This window comes from Macrobrachium nipponense, chromosome 26, assembly GCF_015104395.2.
Source record: "Macrobrachium nipponense isolate FS-2020 chromosome 26, ASM1510439v2, whole genome shotgun sequence".
Taxonomy (NCBI): domain Eukaryota; kingdom Metazoa; phylum Arthropoda; class Malacostraca; order Decapoda; family Palaemonidae; genus Macrobrachium; species Macrobrachium nipponense.
Window position 1 is genome coordinate 28,796,968 of NC_087215.1, and position 17,695 is coordinate 28,814,662.

Sequence of the window (17,695 nt, forward strand, 5' to 3'; positions counted from 1 at the left end):
CGTTTGATTCAAGGGTTTGTAAAGGATAAGATATATGCGTAAAACCACGAAGAGGCCGAGAATACAAGAAACCATTGTGGTTATTACACAAACACACACACACACACACACATACTATATATGTATATATATAGTAAATATATATATATATATATACATGTATGCTAAGTATATATATATATATATATATATATACATGTATGCTTAAGTATGTAATATATATAATATATATATATATATATATATATGTATGTATGTATGTATGTATGTAGTGTATATACATACACTAGACGACTGACAGCGTAACCCAATATTATTTCTTTTAAATAAATGCCGCATTTATACATTTGTTCAATACACATGGTATTCATCATACATTGAAATATTTGAATTCCGGTTTATATTGGTTGAATAAAAAACGGATCTATCAAATTCATGGACAATAAATAATTTGTGATATTTATTAATATCTATTCAGGGGAAACTAAAAAAACTCATATAAACACATACAATCAACAGCAAGAGTATACAAATACATCAAAAATAGATTCGACATCCAGACAAAATCTAAATATTTTGTGTCATTAAAACGAAACAATATCAATAAATTAAATACAAATTAAATTTGGCTGTATATGTGGCCGGATATTCTGAGCAAAACGGCACCCGGCTAAAAACCATCCCCTATAAAATCTACATATCTAGTTCAACTTTGTTCGAACCGTAATATCATCATTAATTTTCATCACAGAAGAAAAATAAGAGTATATTTGGAATCCACGTGAAAAGCTCTATTGAATAAATGGTTTTTTCCCTCTACGAATAATAATAAAGAAGTTAGCTTGGCCTCATATCCGCATCAAAACGGCACTCGGATAACACCATCCCTCATAAAAATCTACATAAATGGTCCGATTTGGTTCAATCGGTCTAGTAGTTTCGCCGTTATAGCGAACATACACATACATACATACATACATAGTCCGACCGTCAGCTTTATATATATATAAACACACACACAACACACACCACACACACACACACACACACACTATATATATATATATATATAATATATATATATATATATATATATATATATATATATATATATATTAATATTCATCTCACTTACAAAATGGACGTTGAAACTATCAAGGTCGACAAGGAAAAGTGATTTATGACTTAATGCTGAGAGAGAGAGAGAGAGAGAGAGAGAGAGAGAGAGAGAGAGAGAGAGAGAGAACTGTAGGCCTAAGCCGAGGCTACCCCTAAGCCGAAGATAGTAGAGTTACTACAGAATCTTTCCGCAAGGCCTAAGCTTAACAGGTCACTGATTATGTGAAAGTCAATATTTTAGGACATACTGGAAACCCGGCTCCTGTTTACATCTCAAAAGAATCATCTAAATCTTTTCAATGCACTGAAAATAGAGTCAGAATCATTCTTATAGACGTTTAGCCATTATGACCTTAAATTAGGAACTGATTAGGCCTACAGTCACAACAAACATGGCTACCCCTGGAGCAAGTTACCACAAGTCACCAGATGGATTACTCAAGTTGGAGGAGAAACCATAAAAGCAAACACACACACACATACTAAGTCGTCACACGTTCCCTGACTGAGTTGGCTGTTGCTAATGGCCAGTCAGTTTTCTCTCGAGTGCTGTCTGCCTAGGCTGTCGCCTGCCTACCTCTCACAGCTGCCTGGACATTCTGGCATCGCTATTCAGAGAGAAAGGAGAACACTATCTAACGCCAGGTATCATCATACTACTACGGTAAGTTAGGACTATTTTCATTTCGCAACATCTTCAGCACATTACTAAACCGTCGAGCCCAATGGTTTCATGTTAGGATATTAGAAAAGCTAATTTGGAACTTCATGTTCGAGTCTGGTTTACGGACGGTAAAAACTAATATGTTGAATATAAGTAAGAACAGGTTTTGTGAATAGTGAATGCTTCGAAATTATTTGTTTTGTTGAGAAGGTTCGGGATCCACTGAACCTGCTTCCCATACTATTAGGGTATATGTAGCATCCAAGAAAACCTGAATAAAAAACTTTTATTAATGATATAGTAAGAAAGCCGTTTCTTCACATAACACATTGATCATGTGTTAATGTTCAGCCATCTAACCGAAGTGCTACTTTGTAGGAACACAAAGAAAGCATGAATAATTTGAGCTAACGATTGTAGATAACATTCCTGCGACTAAACTTTCATTAAATGACGGATGAAAAGTAATTTTTAGAACCAGGCTTGACTTACTGCAAATTAGCTACCGTCTTACGGTCAAATCCACGGAAAACCACATACTGCCCTTGGGGAGTACCGCTTCGAAGTGATGTAATTTACAAAATGGATAATATTGCAATACTTCGAGCGGTACTCCCCAAGGACGGCATTTGATTTTCCGTGGATTTGACTGTGAGACGGTAGCCAATCTACAGTAAGTCAAACCAGGTTCTAAAAATTGATTTCATCAGTCATTAAATAAAAGTCTAGAGTTCAGTCACAGAAATGTTAGGTATAACCGCTAGCTCAAAATATTCATGCCTTCATTGTCTTGCTATAACTTAGCACTTCGATTAGATGGCCGAATATTAACACATATGATCAGGAACCAAAAGCATTGTGAAAATAACTGCTTCCGTAAAAGAGTGTAGTACTATACAGCTGGGTAACTATGCGTAATTCAACCCCATACAGGAAGAGAATTCCCATTTTCGTTAACAAACCGGGAATGAGAACCTTCTGATACCTTTTGTGTATCGTGGGATCACGTGACTCCTATCCAATCAACAAGGTGACACCGCGTAAGTAAAAGCTGTGGTCTTTCTTAATTCGTTCATAATAATAGTTTTGGTATTAACAGTGAAGGAAGAACAGGATACAATGGACGAAAGTACCAAACATAAAAACAAACGTTCCACACCGGTAACCGAAACAAGCTAAAAGATAATCTATTAAAGAGAATATTTATTCCTCATGGGTATATCAGTCCTTGAAGGCTGTTTACATTGTGAATTTATTTAAACTGACAAATATTTATTACAAAAGTGGTTGTGGAAAGCCTAAACAAGACGCTTGACACTGAAAAATAAATTGTCAGTCACCAAAACAACTTTCTATTCCACTCCCTCTCCATCATTAGGCCTACGGAGACCTTAAACGAGTTTGTATGGGCATCGTACGCAGATGGCAAATGTTCAATGCTTTACCAGCTCTATACCTAAGCTCTATTTACCATTTAGATCTGTCTCTTAACAACATGTATGAAGAACGCAGGACATTCTCACAGCAAATTACAGAAAAAGTTAGTGCAAATACGAAAATGTCAAATAAGATGGAATATGAAACATTTCAAATATGGTTTAATTACCCAACCAGTGATAGCGAGAAACCTTGGTCACATCGTAACGATATCACGTCCACCTCCAGCTTTCAAGTGAAGTTCATTCCGTTTACGTGCTGTGAATAAACGGGGTGTAAACAAGTCCAAGATATATCTAAATTATTGAATATGATATCCAACATGTCTTAAGTTTATCGGATATTCTATTCATACCGTTATCGTTATGAAATCCTTTACCATTTCAAGAAAAATTGCTCTACCACACACTGACTTCAAGATGACTGGAGCACATTTACAGGCCTCTTGATGTTAGGCTTAATGGTGGGTGTTAAGACCGAACACCGCCTCCTCTCTCTCTCTCTCTCTCTCTCTCTCTCTCTCTCTCTCTCTCTCTCATTTCGTATGGCATACGATGATCCAGCTTTCACATTCTGTACCTCACTGACAAAAATTCATCCTTATTATTACCAGTTCAGCTTTCCGTTCAGATGAGGAGTACAGCTATTTCACCCCCCCCCCCCCACTTCGGATACGACACCGGAATAAACTATATTTGCATTTATAGTTGCGGCTCCATTAGCGGATGGGTGGTCAACCCCTTTCCTGACACTATAATGACTTCATCCGCTGACGCAAGATTTCTTGCTTGGCAGTTATTTCATGATACGTGATACAATAAGAACTTCCAGCACCAGGGTGGTACTACCGCCCTGTAGAGCACCATTACTTGATCAATCCCTTTCTGCTACTCCTGTGCGACGTATGTAAGTTTACCTCTTTTTAAGCAATAACCTGGCCTCTCACAGGGCCAAATTCCAGTCCACCCCCGTTATCAGTGCCCGGATCTCTCCGCTGGATGCCCACTCGTTTCAAGGAACATTGGCATCGCTATGGAGGTTAACGCTTCTGAGCTGAAGGGAGGCTACGCCTAGTACTATCACGAAAAAAGCTGCAGACAACCAGCCTCGACCCTCCGGACTTTAGGTACCGTCCCAAAGTTTAGACAGAAGTGCCGTCAATCTTCACACTTACGCCTATATAGGGGTCAACGGTATAAAAAGATAGCCGCCAGGAATGGATGAAGGCAAGTTTTAACATGGAGGTCATTGTCCGTAGTCTGCCAATGATACCCAAAACAAAACTTAATTAGTTGTGTCTGAAACGTATCAATTGGCTGTCATGAGGGGGTGGGTCGATGCTAAATACAAATGCCCACATTAGACCGACGGCATATGTACGGCAGAGTCGGTATCAACTTATCCTGACAGCCCAGTGGTAAAAGTACTGGTGTCTTCGAAGTCTATGGATCGACTCTAATAGGTGACGAACTCCTTGCCAATTATAATTCCTTTACGGTATTACTGAGGTAGAGCGAATTGGATTTATAGCCTAATGGATACTCAAATTAATTTGCCATCTAATTCATATGCATAAACTTCTCCATATTTATTTCCCTCCCATCCTTTTCTTGACTGATTTTCTTTTATCATAATAATACATGCCGAGTCTGTGGTGAATGTATGCTTAATAAGGCGCGATGCGACCTCCAGCTTTCTTGGGGCGCGTGCAAGATTCTTCTCTCACGTATAAGTTATAAACATTATATTCATAGCTTGACATGGAGTGGTCTTCGTAATTAATACTCATACTTAGTACTACTTACACTAACAACAAGGATCAAATAAATAGGACAAATTAAACACGTTCATAGACTCAGTTATAAGTGGAAACACAAAATAATCGAACAGAAACATGGCCTAAATTCAGTACACCAAAAAAATTGAAACATGGTAAAATCTACGGTCAAATAGAGTCTCGTTTCACCAACAAAAATTAAAATAAATATGTTATCTTTTATTGAAAATTATTTTTCTGTACCGTTTAACAAGCACGTTATTTGTTGCTTTACATTTTCATTTTAATAAATAAATCATAAATATCCTATCCTAATATTCCCGTGACTTTAACTCAATGTGAAACACCTTTTTCGGACCTTTTTTTTTTTTTTTTTTTTTTAAAGCCTCACTAATAGACCTTCCCTAACCCCCAATAACAACAACAACAACAACAACAATGTAGTTTGTAGGCTTACTCCCCGAGTAAGCGATAAAGATAACAATCATAAAATTTAGTGTACTTATGTATTTATTTTTTCTGTGTGAAACAACACAGACAAAGGATAATGAACTTCTGATGCACATTTGCCAACGTTCAGCCCCAGAATGGCATGGAATATAAAATCTAGGCCAAAGGCAGAAACTGGAACCTATGAGGTCAATCAGCGCTGATAGGGAAACTAAGAATTAAAAAAGGTTTGAAAGGTGAAACAGGAGGAAAACCTCAAAGCAGTAGCGCCAAGAAACAACTGTCAGGAGAGGTGGAACGAATGATGGAAAAAAGAGAATACTAAAGGAGGTACGGTAAAAGGAATTAAATGGGATGCAGCTAGGGGCTGAAGGGACGCTGCAAAGAGGCTTAGGTAATGCCTACAGTATAGTCTTAAGTGCCAGGACACCGCGTCTTGATCTCCTTTGATGTTGACTGTCCTTTACGACAGTGTGGGAACACTTAATAATGATGATAATAACTCTGTCTCTGTAGATAAAAGTTGTTATCTCAAAGTTTGAATGATAATATCAAATGCACCACAGTCATGTCTAAATTCCCTTTGGCAGCCTTAGTTAAATGTAACAAGTTAATTTTAGACAGATAGGTCTGGCCCTTCAACCATCCTTTACATACAGGTACTATAGTAGATTCATATCAACCGTACATTTGATGTCTAGGCCAGTCCATTGCGATGCTCCTGATTGGCTGTTGATAAGCCAATCACATGGCTGAAAACTCTCAGTCTCTCTCGAGCGTTCACCAAAGGCAGGATGTATGTTTCACCTCTCCTGAAGGATACTTTTGAAAGACGTATCCCTCAGGAGAGGAGAAACATAGATCCTATCCATGTGAACTCTCTCGAGAGACTGAGTTTCCAGCCCTGTGATTGGCTTATCAAGAGCCAATCAGGAAGCTTCGTTAAGGGAGTTTTTTTTTGAAGGGACGGCCCTAGTCATCTCAAATGCACGGTTCGGTCGTGAATCTACTATAGCAACCCCCGGTTGCCTACATGAATCCATTCACCTTTCTGCCGCTATGATTGTTATAATTAGCCTCCTTCCAAAGTTCTTTTCGGCAATTACCATTTGGCATTGATACATGCCGTGACTTTTGCTCACAAAGACCTAAGCCACAAATCTAGTTTAATTTAGAATTTAACTATACTAGGGGGGATTATAACATGAAAAGTACTCCTACTCACCGGCTATGGCTGGTCAAAGTCCACTGTTTATCAATTTTCCTAAAACCAAAGACTATGGTTCGAATCCTAAACTGTGCAGAAGCACTTTTAGCAGTTTATCAATGATATATTGACTATAATATATATTATATATATTATACTAATATAATATTTATTATAGATTACTAATATATATATGACCAACTGTTTTCATACAGTGTAACAAAAACGTATTAATACACTGTTTGAAAGATTAAGATTCTTTAGTTTATTCTAGATTTTAATGATTAAGAATGTATGAATATAAGTTCATGTGTATGTACGTAAGCAAACAGGGGATCCATAATTCCCTAGCGCAGTTTTATCCACGACATACTAATGAATAACAAAGAATGAATCTTATTTTACTTCCTCAGATTTCACTGGAAAGCTGTACAAAGGCATGCATTTGGAATACATGGACTACAATACCGATACGTTTTGGTAACCACTTGAACTATCACTAACTAGTCTGCAATGGAGGACGAGCAGTACTGGGTATGAAACTTTTACATATTTCAATATAACGACTAACTTTGATAGAGAAATAACCTTGACAGATTCAGTTTGATCTTCGTGAGAAATCAAATGACAAAAAAAAAAAAAAAAAAAAAAGTTTTTATTTTGAAAAAAGGCCCTGAACTACATACCCCCGACAGTCTAGCATTCATAATTCCTGAATAAAACTTACTGGGGTTTAAGCCCAAAGAAGTAGGCACTGGAGCGGGATATTCATAGAAAAACTTTCATTCCTCCAGGTACTCAGAGCCAAAGAATGTGGCATCTGCAATCAAGAATTTGATGAGGCCAGTCGGTGTCCCCGACTCCTACCATGCTCTCACTGCATCTGTACCTACTGTGTCAAGCGTCTGCTCGAGGACAATTCCAAATTCTGTCCTTTCTGCCGCCAGGAATTCAGACAAAGTTCCGAACAAGATTTCAGAGTTAACACCTGCGTCCTTGACCTTCTCAGATATGCCTCCAACTTAGAGGCAGGTGCCGTCTTTCCCAACAGAGAGCTATCATCCTCAGAATGGCTAAATGCCTTTCAGAACAGCAAAGATGCCGCTATCAAAGATAATCTCGCTCTGTGCCAGAAGGCAAATGACTTGATCATTAATGGGGTGCAGCTCAACGAAGACTTCATCAGAGAACTGAAAAATGCAGCCACCGTAGAGAGGGAAAGGAAGGCGGTGCACTGGAGGGCGGCCATCTTGTTCTTTGAGGAGAAAAACATTCATCTAGAGAGCGAAAAGGATATGATTGAACACAAGCAACAGCAAATGGAACAGACAACTGAGAAGCTTAGTTTGGCCACCACTTTGGGGGATGCCGGTGAGGCTCTCGACAAGATTGCAAAAACGAACAGGGAAATTTCTTCTGGCCTAAGGGTCCTGAGTGACCTCATAGCAAAGGACGAAGAGGTCCGCCAGAGACTCAGACAGGTTAGTTGCATCATTTTTTGTTATCAAAGATCCAGTTATATATATACATTCATACCAATATATACAATCAGCAAGCACCTTTTTCACCTTTTATGAGGGGCCCTAGGTCTTACCCTCTAGATTTTCAGCAAGCTTGTATGATGTGAAGTCGCTAGCCACACACCATGTTGCAGTGAGTACTACTGGCTTCGTACATGAGTCAATATAGTTTAGCCAGGCTTACCGATGGAAGGCTTTTATTTACTAGTAGTCGAGTAAATAAAGGCCAGGTTGTTGCTTTTTTCCCCTTGGCCTCTCAATACCTGCTTTGCAGGTCAATGTGCGTTATGGATAACAGAATGTTTCAGCTCTTCTGAGGTTTCCTATTCCACCTAAATATAATGCTCCTCTTCTATCTCCTCTCTAGTTGCTTTTCTTTTGTATATCAACCACTCCAGAAGATGCTAACTTTGCCGTTCTCAGAAAGTATTTTAAGATGAAGTAGCTATCCCGTACCCTTCTCCACCCTCTCGACTAAGTACCCAGTACCAGTGTTGCCAACCGTGGGGTAATTACCCTATGCATAGGGTAATTCAGCCTCAAATCTGGTCTGTTGGTAAACGTCATGAAATCTGAGTAAAAAATGGTGATTTCAAGATGCTTGTCTTGTATTTTATTAAAAAGTAACCAATGTACAACAAATTTATTAATATTTATATCTTAAGGCCGGGTGTAGGGTACAATGACTGAAAGTAGGGTCATTTCAGTGCCTAGGTAGGGTAAGGAGCTCTTAGATAGTTGGCAACACTGCCCAGTACACTATACACAACTTTGATCAACAGATCACCTCAATGAGAGAGGAAGTTTCGGAACACGAGTTCAAAGTGCTCTGCCTAGCCAGGGACTCTAACGCTGTCCTTTCGCAATTGAAATGAGCACGGTAGCCACTACGCTGCGAGGAAGTGAAGAGAAATTATATTTTTATTTAATAAGATGGATATCATTCTCAATGTTTAAGAGCCTTTCCACTGCCTTACCAAATAAGCATTTCTCTCTCCACAGATCCTCGAGAACGGTAATGTAGACCTCGATGCCATCCAGGAAGTTTTGACCTCAGAAGGAAGCGGAGACTTGGTGACCCAGTTTACGAATCTGGATCTATCGGTGATGGGTGAGAATCCACGCCAAATAGAGGTAGAGTCCTTAAACTGAGCTTATAATGTAAAACTGTTTTTCTCAAACAGACAAACGGGAGTGCAATGTTAGAGCATTTCTAGAAAACTAACATGCTAACAAAACAAATAAAAAATAAAAAGATCCCAACGGATTCGCGTTTCTCCAAACAGACTCAAGATCTCCTCCAGATGTCTCCAACGATCAAGAGACTGGTCCGGAGAAACAAGGTATTTGCTCTCCAGCAACTGGGTGGCCAAAACAGATTCGCTAAAATATCGTATACTGAAGAAGGGAAATTGTGTCAGCATACCTTGACCGATGAGATACCGCCTCCAGGGAGTTACGTAACGAAGGTAATCCTATCAATAACAGTAAACATTTCATTATATATAATATAGATTTTCTGTGTAAAATTATATTTACTTTCTGTCTTAATATCTCAACTTTACCATTCTTTTTCTACATAATAGATACTTACTGTGCTTGTTCCTTAACATGTTCAACATATATATATATATATATATATATATATATATATATATATATCGAGCTACAATGTCCTTTAATATCTAATTCGCTCTACCTCGGAATTAATATATTTTCATATATGCTTAACCGAAGGGGAATTTTTTCTCTATAATAGACTTGCCTGGACCAGGGCGCGAACCCATGCTCCTTTCAAATCAGGAACGTCAGTGAAGCTTTTACCTACTACACCACCGCTTCACTGACGTTCCTGGATTTGAAAGGAGCCATGGGTTCGCGCCCTGGTTCAGGCAAGTCTATTATCGAGAAAAAATTCCCCTTCGGTTAAGCATATATGAAAATATATTAATTCCGAGGTAGAGCGAATTAGATATTAAAGGACATTGTAGCTCGATATATGTATATGAAACACGCGGAAATGTGATATGACTTGTATATATATATATATATATATATACTATTGTATATATATATATATATATATATATATATATATATATATATATATATATATATATATATATATATACTACGTGTATGTATGCCAGAGTTCCTCATGTCTGACACTAACAGCAATTTTAAATTAACCTTTCCTCTTTAATTTGCTTTCTGAGCAATTTCTATCATAATGCCATCTGGCATTCATCCCATAGGGTTAATTAATTATTCATGGCCTTAAACGAAGAAGATGTATAGATTTCTGAAAATCTTTCATTAGACAGGCATTCCTCGCTCATCATTATCCTACATGAGTCTTTAAAGTGAAATAAGAAAGTTATTTTTTTTAAAATTAGCTATGTCTGATACTGCAAACTGCTGAGATCTTGTTATTATTATATAAAAAAAAACGTTGAAATTCACTCATACGTACGAACACGTCCATGAATAGTATTATTACTGTTATTCAGTACTAATGTCCAAGTGCAAAAGAGGAAAACTTATGAAAGAGAAGAAAGTAGTTCAAGAATGGAAGTTAAACCTCTTACACACAAACCCGCACACTTCCGAACACAGGTGCACTTTAAACTATGAATATACTAACAAAAATTCATCACTCCACTTTGCAGTTCAGTGGTTTGAGCTCCATGGATCCCACTTCCACCCTGGCGTTTATCGAAGTGACGAGTCAGAAGTCCTTCATGCGCTACGACGGCTGGGGCACCCCGATGGGCCAAGTCGACCTCGACCCGACGACAGCCCGCCTCTACGTGCGCCTCTTCAGGAACGACCTCCGGAGCCAGCAGTTCCTGTACCTGTGCACGGGGGAGCTGGCGCCCTCTTCGTACCTGGGAGTTAAGGTGTCGGTGCCGTTCAAGTTTGGCGCCCCCATCCGCCAGGTCCGCTTCGGCGACTACGGTGACCGAGGAAAGGCGATCGTGCCTGGGGTATCCCAGGAGGGTAGAGACGAGAAGGACTCGTTCTGCGAGGCGGGCACTTTGGTGGGCAGGCGCGACGAGGGAGACGATCTGGGTGCCCAGTTCTACATCCGGCTGAGCCACATCGAGGACTTCCCCTGCGACCAGTCCTTCGGGCGCGTCCAGGAGGGCATGGACGCCCTCAGGAGGGTTCTTCGTTTCATGAACGAGATTGGTTACCAGATGAGGGACTTCGTTTCCGATTGTGGGGTAGTTCTGTCCAGTTAAAGGGCTCCAGTGGGTCCTCAATCCATAATTTTGAATAATTCTCACTCTTCAAGTCATACAGTTATCATAAGTCAGTGAAAGTTCCAGTAGTTAGAGACTGGAATGGAACTACCAGTCAGTGACTGGAAAGGAATCACTATGGTAGATTCACATCAACCGTGCATTTAATGTCTAGGCCAGTTCCTTACGACGCTCCTGATTGGCTGTTGATAAGCCAGCCACAGGGCTGGAAACTCTCAGTCTCTCTCGAGAGTTCACACGGGTAGGATCTATGTTCCACCTCTCCTGAGGAATACGTCTTACAGGAGAGGTGGAGCTTACATCCTGCCTATGTGAACTCTCTCGAGAGACTGAGAGTTTCCAGCCCTGTGGCTGGCTTATCAACAGCCAATCAGGAGCGTCGTAAGGAACTGGCCTAGACATCAAATGCACGGTTGATGTGAATCTACTATAGTCACTGACACGAAAAGAAGACTAGTTAGTGATTAGTATGGAACCACCAGTCAGTGGTTGGAATGAAATCATCATTCAGTGGAAGTAATGAAAAAACCAGTTAGTGAACGGAATGGAATCGGCAGTCAAGTGACTGGAATGTAATCACTGGTCAGTGACTGAAATGGACACATCACTAAGTGACAGGTACAAAATCGTCAGCCATGACTAAATGGAATAATTTTTTAGTGACTGGAACACAATTGCAAGACTAGATTTACGAGTCAATAACTGGAATTAAAAAAAAAAACTGTCAGTGACTGGAAAGGAATGACCAGTCAGTAACTGGAATGGAACCCTCAGTAAGTGACTGGAATTAAAAAGAAAAAAGTCAGTGACTGGAAAAGAATTACCAGACTGTAATTAGAATGGAAACCTCAATCAGTGACCTGGAATTAAAAAAAAAACCAGTCAGTTACTGGAATGGAATCTTCACTCAGTGACTGGGAAGGATATACCAGCCAGTAATTGGAATGGAAACCTCAGCCAGTGATTGGAATTTATGAAAAAAAGTCAGTGACTGGAATATGACCACCACCCAGTAACTGAATGATACCATTTGTTGGTGACAGGGAGAGAATGGCAAGATACCAATCAGAATATAACTACCGGTCAGTGAATGATTTTAAATACCAGTCAGCGTCTGGGAGAGCTTTACCAGCCACTGACAGGATGACTTAATAAGCCACTGCCTTATGTAACCATTTCAACCAGCGTCTGCAACTACTCCTTTATTTAGTGTCTGAAAATGGAAGTTAGCTCTGATGTGGCCACTGGACATAGGAAAGTGACATGCAAAGAAAGCAGGATTATTCTTGAAGTTAATTATGGTTACTGTTATTTTATGTTTCGTGCACTCTTATGAAATAACCAAGGAAGAGGACTGTACTATAAATGATTAAATATTACCGAACGTAAACTGAATACGTATAACCGATAACAACTAACAAAGCAAAACATACACTGATTATATACATAATTTTGAAACAAACAACAACTAACCATAAAATAATTCAATGTACACATTAATAAACAGAATCATGACTAAACTTTAAAATATTGGTAAGCAGTGGAAAGCAGGCCTATCTCGGCGCACAAGTTTACCTTCATTGAAGTTTTTAAAGGGACCCCGATTAGTCGTAAAAGCTTCATCAGGCTTTTACTAAGTGCCGCGATAAAAACGCATTTTAATAGCTGGTGTAGGAGTGAATTCTTAATAACGTAAGTCATTTCAAATCATTTCGTTCTGTAATTTGGTGAGCCTTCATGCAATGTCAGATAATTAATGTATAATACTACCTGTGTCATGAGCATTTTGAAATAAAGTAAAAAATATGGAGCTGAGTTTCTCATTCTCTTTTCCCACACACACACACACACATAAGACAAAGGCTGAACCTTAAGGAATCTACGCCATAACTAAATCATGTTTACAATTTTCCCTGCCAACAGATAGATAGAGAGTTATATAGATAGAATTTTAATGACCACAACATATACAGTTATTGAAATTACAAGCTCTTGAATATGGTCCAACAAAATTACATAAAATGCACATATATAAACATTTAGTATATAAAAATCTACACTAAAACCCTTGAAGCCAAATACCAAAAACAGTAAATAAAAACTTCTGAAAACAAATTACTAGAAAACGCAACCATTCCACTCGAAGGGTAGAACTGAAATAGTCTGTCCCAGTCCCTGGGCAAAAAGTTTCGTCATACAGGCCACCACAGAAATCGATACCACGGTAGGGACCCCGAATTTTTCGGAGACAAACTTCGCTCTGACAATTGTGATCACTATATAACAGTATTCATAAAAAATATCGTTACAGTAATAGTAAAAAGCAATGTGTATTCATATATATATATATATATATATATATATATATATATATATATATATATATATATATAGTATATATATAATATATAAGCATGTTGGATGAGGGCACATTTATTTTTTAAGGTAAATATCAGCAGTGGATATCACTGAATCGCTGGCGGGTGCCGAACAGCATCAGCGACTGTATGTATGTACCGCCAGCTTTAAAAATAAAAAAATCAGCCATGTCGACCGTCTCATGTTACCATAATATTGTCGTCATGTTTACGGTAGTTTCATTATAACACATTTGCAATCTACGGTATAAATTCAGCAATGAGAGGAGACACTGCAAACTCCGACTAATAGTACTATATTCCTATTCATACTATACCCATGCTGTTTGGATAATTTTCCATTTATGCCAGATATTTCTTTTCCGTACAGCATTTTCACTGATAAATTAACATGACACTATAACGTTATTTTTGTCAGGTGGGCCAAGAACGTTGGCCATCACATACCCAAGAACCGGCTGGCCCAAGAATAAGCTATTTAAGCAGCTTTTAAAAGCCCCTATACCCAATCCAAAATCCCTCCTCTATAGTTCTTTAAAGTAATGGTGGTTTAAGAAAAAACTTTAAATGACTCGGATTCTTCCCACTTTCCAACTGCTGTTCAATTAACCGTATATTTGCTTTACGTTATTTGATCTTACTTCCTGAACTTGTATTGCACTGGAGCTTCTCTCCACTAAGCGTTCCCTAACACTTACTAGGAACATTATTTGTCTTAACTTGTTTGCTGGTGACCTTACTGAATAGGACCGTGTAAAAGTATATTTTCTTTATATAAAGGTTTTCATATCACTGGACAAAATTTTTTGGTATACCCTTCCTTACACTGCCCATAATAATAATAATAATAATAATAATAATAATAATAATAATAATAATAATAATAATAATAATAACAAATATCTTTTCCAAAGACGATAAGTCATGAAGAAATTTCCAAAGCTTTGATTTGAGGAGTGAAGAAATCCAATGCCTTCCTCAAGCTATTTCTCCTCACGACCCTGGTTCGAAGCTCTGCGGGGACAGGGAGTCCTCAGCACATTTCCTATTTGGGTTTTCAAAGGATTCCTGCGTATATCGCTTCCAACAATGTATGACGACAGCAAGAAGTCAAAACAACTTTTTGTAATGGTGGGTCATTTCTAAATATTTTGCGAATGTGACCAATAAACTTCAAGTAATTCATACGGTTAAATTAACCCTGGAATTTCTTTATTCCCCATTTTCTTATATTCAATGTATTTCGTTTGGTAGGAATGAGTACAGAGGTCTATGCCAATCTTCTTCTTTTCTTTATCATCTTATTATACCTATCCTTTGGACAAAGGCCCGTGCTGGCATAAGGCCAACCTTATCGCAACCAGCCAATTTAACTTCAATAAATGATTTTAAATCGATATCAAAAACTGTATCATTCTGTAGGTTTTGGGAATGAGGCTGCTAGCCCAATAGATTAAAATGTCACAAGGGGAGAAAAAAGTAAAAAATGCGCCGAAATTTCTTCGGCGCAATCGAGTTTTCTGTGCAGCGTATAATGCTGTACGAAACTCTCAGCCATGGCCTATGTTGTTGACACCTATAGCGGTGCCAGACGAACGATCGTGGCTAATTTTAACCTTAAATGAAATAAAAACTCCTGAGGCTAGAGGGCTGCAATTTAGTATGTCTGATGATGGGTGGGTGGATGATCAACATACCAATTTGCAGCCCTCTAGCCTCAATAGTTTGTAAGATCTAAGAGCAGACAGAAAAATGCGGACGGACGGACGGACAAAGCCACCTCAATAGTTTTCTTTAACAGAAAACTAAAAGAATCCAAAAACGAAAAAACAAATCGGTTGGAAGTTACTAAGTACACTTAGGTTGACATTCCGATATGCAAATTCAATTTGGGTTTCCGATACGAAGCTGATTATCGGCGATGAATTTTTCTCGAGCGATATCCTTTAATATCGGTAATATCGGTCACGATACATTCCACGACTGCATCTGCTTCATGATCCACGCAAACGCCAAGTATTAATCAAATAATAATTTCAGTCGCTCTAAGAGTGAGGTTAAACAGAATTATTTGTCACTATGTACCTTGTATGTAGTCTACAACATAATTTATATATATATATATATATATATATATAAAATATATATATATATATATATATATATATATATATATATATATGTGATACATATATATATATATATATATATATATATATATATATACATCGAGCTACAAATGTCCTTTAATATCTAATTCGCTCTACCTCGGAATTAATATAATTTCATATATGTTAACCGAAGGGGAATTTTTTTTTATAGTCGATAAGAGAATTGTCGGCTCCCGGGGCCCGGGCACGAACCATCGAAATCAAACAAATCCAGGACGACAGTGAAGCTTCAACGTCGTCCTGTGATTTGTTTGGCTTCGATGGTTCGCGCCCAGGAGCCGACAGTTCTCTTATCGACTATAAAAAAAAAATTCCCCTTCGGTTAAACATATATGAAAATATATTAATTCCGAGGTAGAGCGAATTAGATATTAAAGGACATTTGTAGCTCGATGTGTGTATATGAATCACGGTAATGTGATATGACTCATATATATATATATATATATATATATATATATATATATATATATATAAAATACAAGACAAAAATACTCGTCTCTGAAATTCGTTCTACCGACCTTCTGAGACGACATTTCTTTCCATCGACCTTTCCACATTTTCGTCTTCCCTTCATCCCTCCTCCCCTTCCAAATCAAAGACCACGAAAAAATAAGGAACTCACTGAATCCCAATACACCGGCGGCCCGGCCCCCCCCCCCTCCCCCCTCCCCCCAAAAAAAAAAAAAAAACACACACACACACACACACCAGAGCCTCCTCTTTACAAACGCAAAGAAAAGTGAGGCACTAACCTCGACACCGTCGGATCGACGTGAAGCCGCCACTTACTACCTTCCCGCTCTCGGACATGAAACAGAAGAGCGACGTCTGACAACTTAACGCTGCGATGAGAACGGTGGCTCACGTCATAGTCTTCACCTTCTGGGTCTCAATACCACTGCGGAATGGTACGTAATGTTACGAATAAATGGTGATTTATGAATGAAAACAAAATATGATACTTTATCTATCCTTTTCTTTAACAAATAGAAGCATACAGTAGTTGCAGGGTGGTGAAAGATCATTATCGCAGCTCTTAACAGGCGTTTCTCATATTCTGATACATTCCGTACGAAAGTATGTACATAGCGTATTAATTCGTATCTTATTCCAAACTGTGAATGTACTGCATATTAATTAGTATTGCACTTTTAACTCGACATGTATGAATCATTTTACAATTAAATCTACATAGACTCAAGGCACATATGCATACATGAAATATTCATATATTTACGCTAAACAACAGGGGTTTCCCCTTAACAGAAAGTAGAGTGAGGAGGATGATACTATATGTATATGTATATGTATATATATATATATATATATATATATATATATATATATATATATATATATATATATATATATATATATAGAGAGAGAGAGAGAGAGAGAGAGAGAGAGAGAGAGAGAGAGAGAGAGAGAAGATGAAAACAGAGCTAAGTCATAATGTGAGAGTAACAAGGAAGGCAGATAAGAAGGGTGCGTGCAAAAACTGGAGCAATACTTGAAAATTCTCTTCGGAAACTTCGGTGGGATGTAGTACGCAGGGATTGCTGGGCTAATGCTCCTTCACGAAAGTGAAGTGGAGTTGATGAAAGAAAAGGTTGAAACTGTTAAGTTGAACTCGTTTCCTGGTATTTGTGGCTTGAAATGGAATGGAATTGAATGTCAAATTTCGGCCAACGGCCAAGCACTGG

At 38.2% G+C, this 17,695-nt stretch overlaps 1 protein-coding gene across 2 annotated transcripts in view; it reads left to right on the plus strand.

The window, feature by feature from the left end:
* Positions 1-11,612, plus strand: part of LOC135200103 (uncharacterized) — a 120,010-nt gene extending 108,398 nt beyond the window's left edge. Inside the window, exons 1-6 of one of the 2 annotated variants that reach the window (XM_064228427.1) lie at positions 1,626-1,783; positions 7,068-7,188; positions 7,449-8,135; positions 9,177-9,308; positions 9,461-9,643; positions 10,844-11,612. In XM_064228427.1, the coding sequence (XP_064084497.1) occupies positions 7,168-7,188; positions 7,449-8,135; positions 9,177-9,308; positions 9,461-9,643; positions 10,844-11,419 (1,599 nt within the window). In that variant the 5' untranslated portion in view covers positions 1,626-1,783; positions 7,068-7,167 and the 3' untranslated portion in view covers positions 11,420-11,612. Of the gene's footprint in view, positions 1-1,625; positions 1,784-7,067; positions 7,189-7,448; positions 8,136-9,176; positions 9,309-9,460; positions 9,644-10,843 lie in introns of those variants that run through there. The other variant, XM_064228428.1, reaches the window with a different exon arrangement.
* The last annotated feature ends 6,083 nt before the right edge of the window (positions 11,613-17,695 follow it).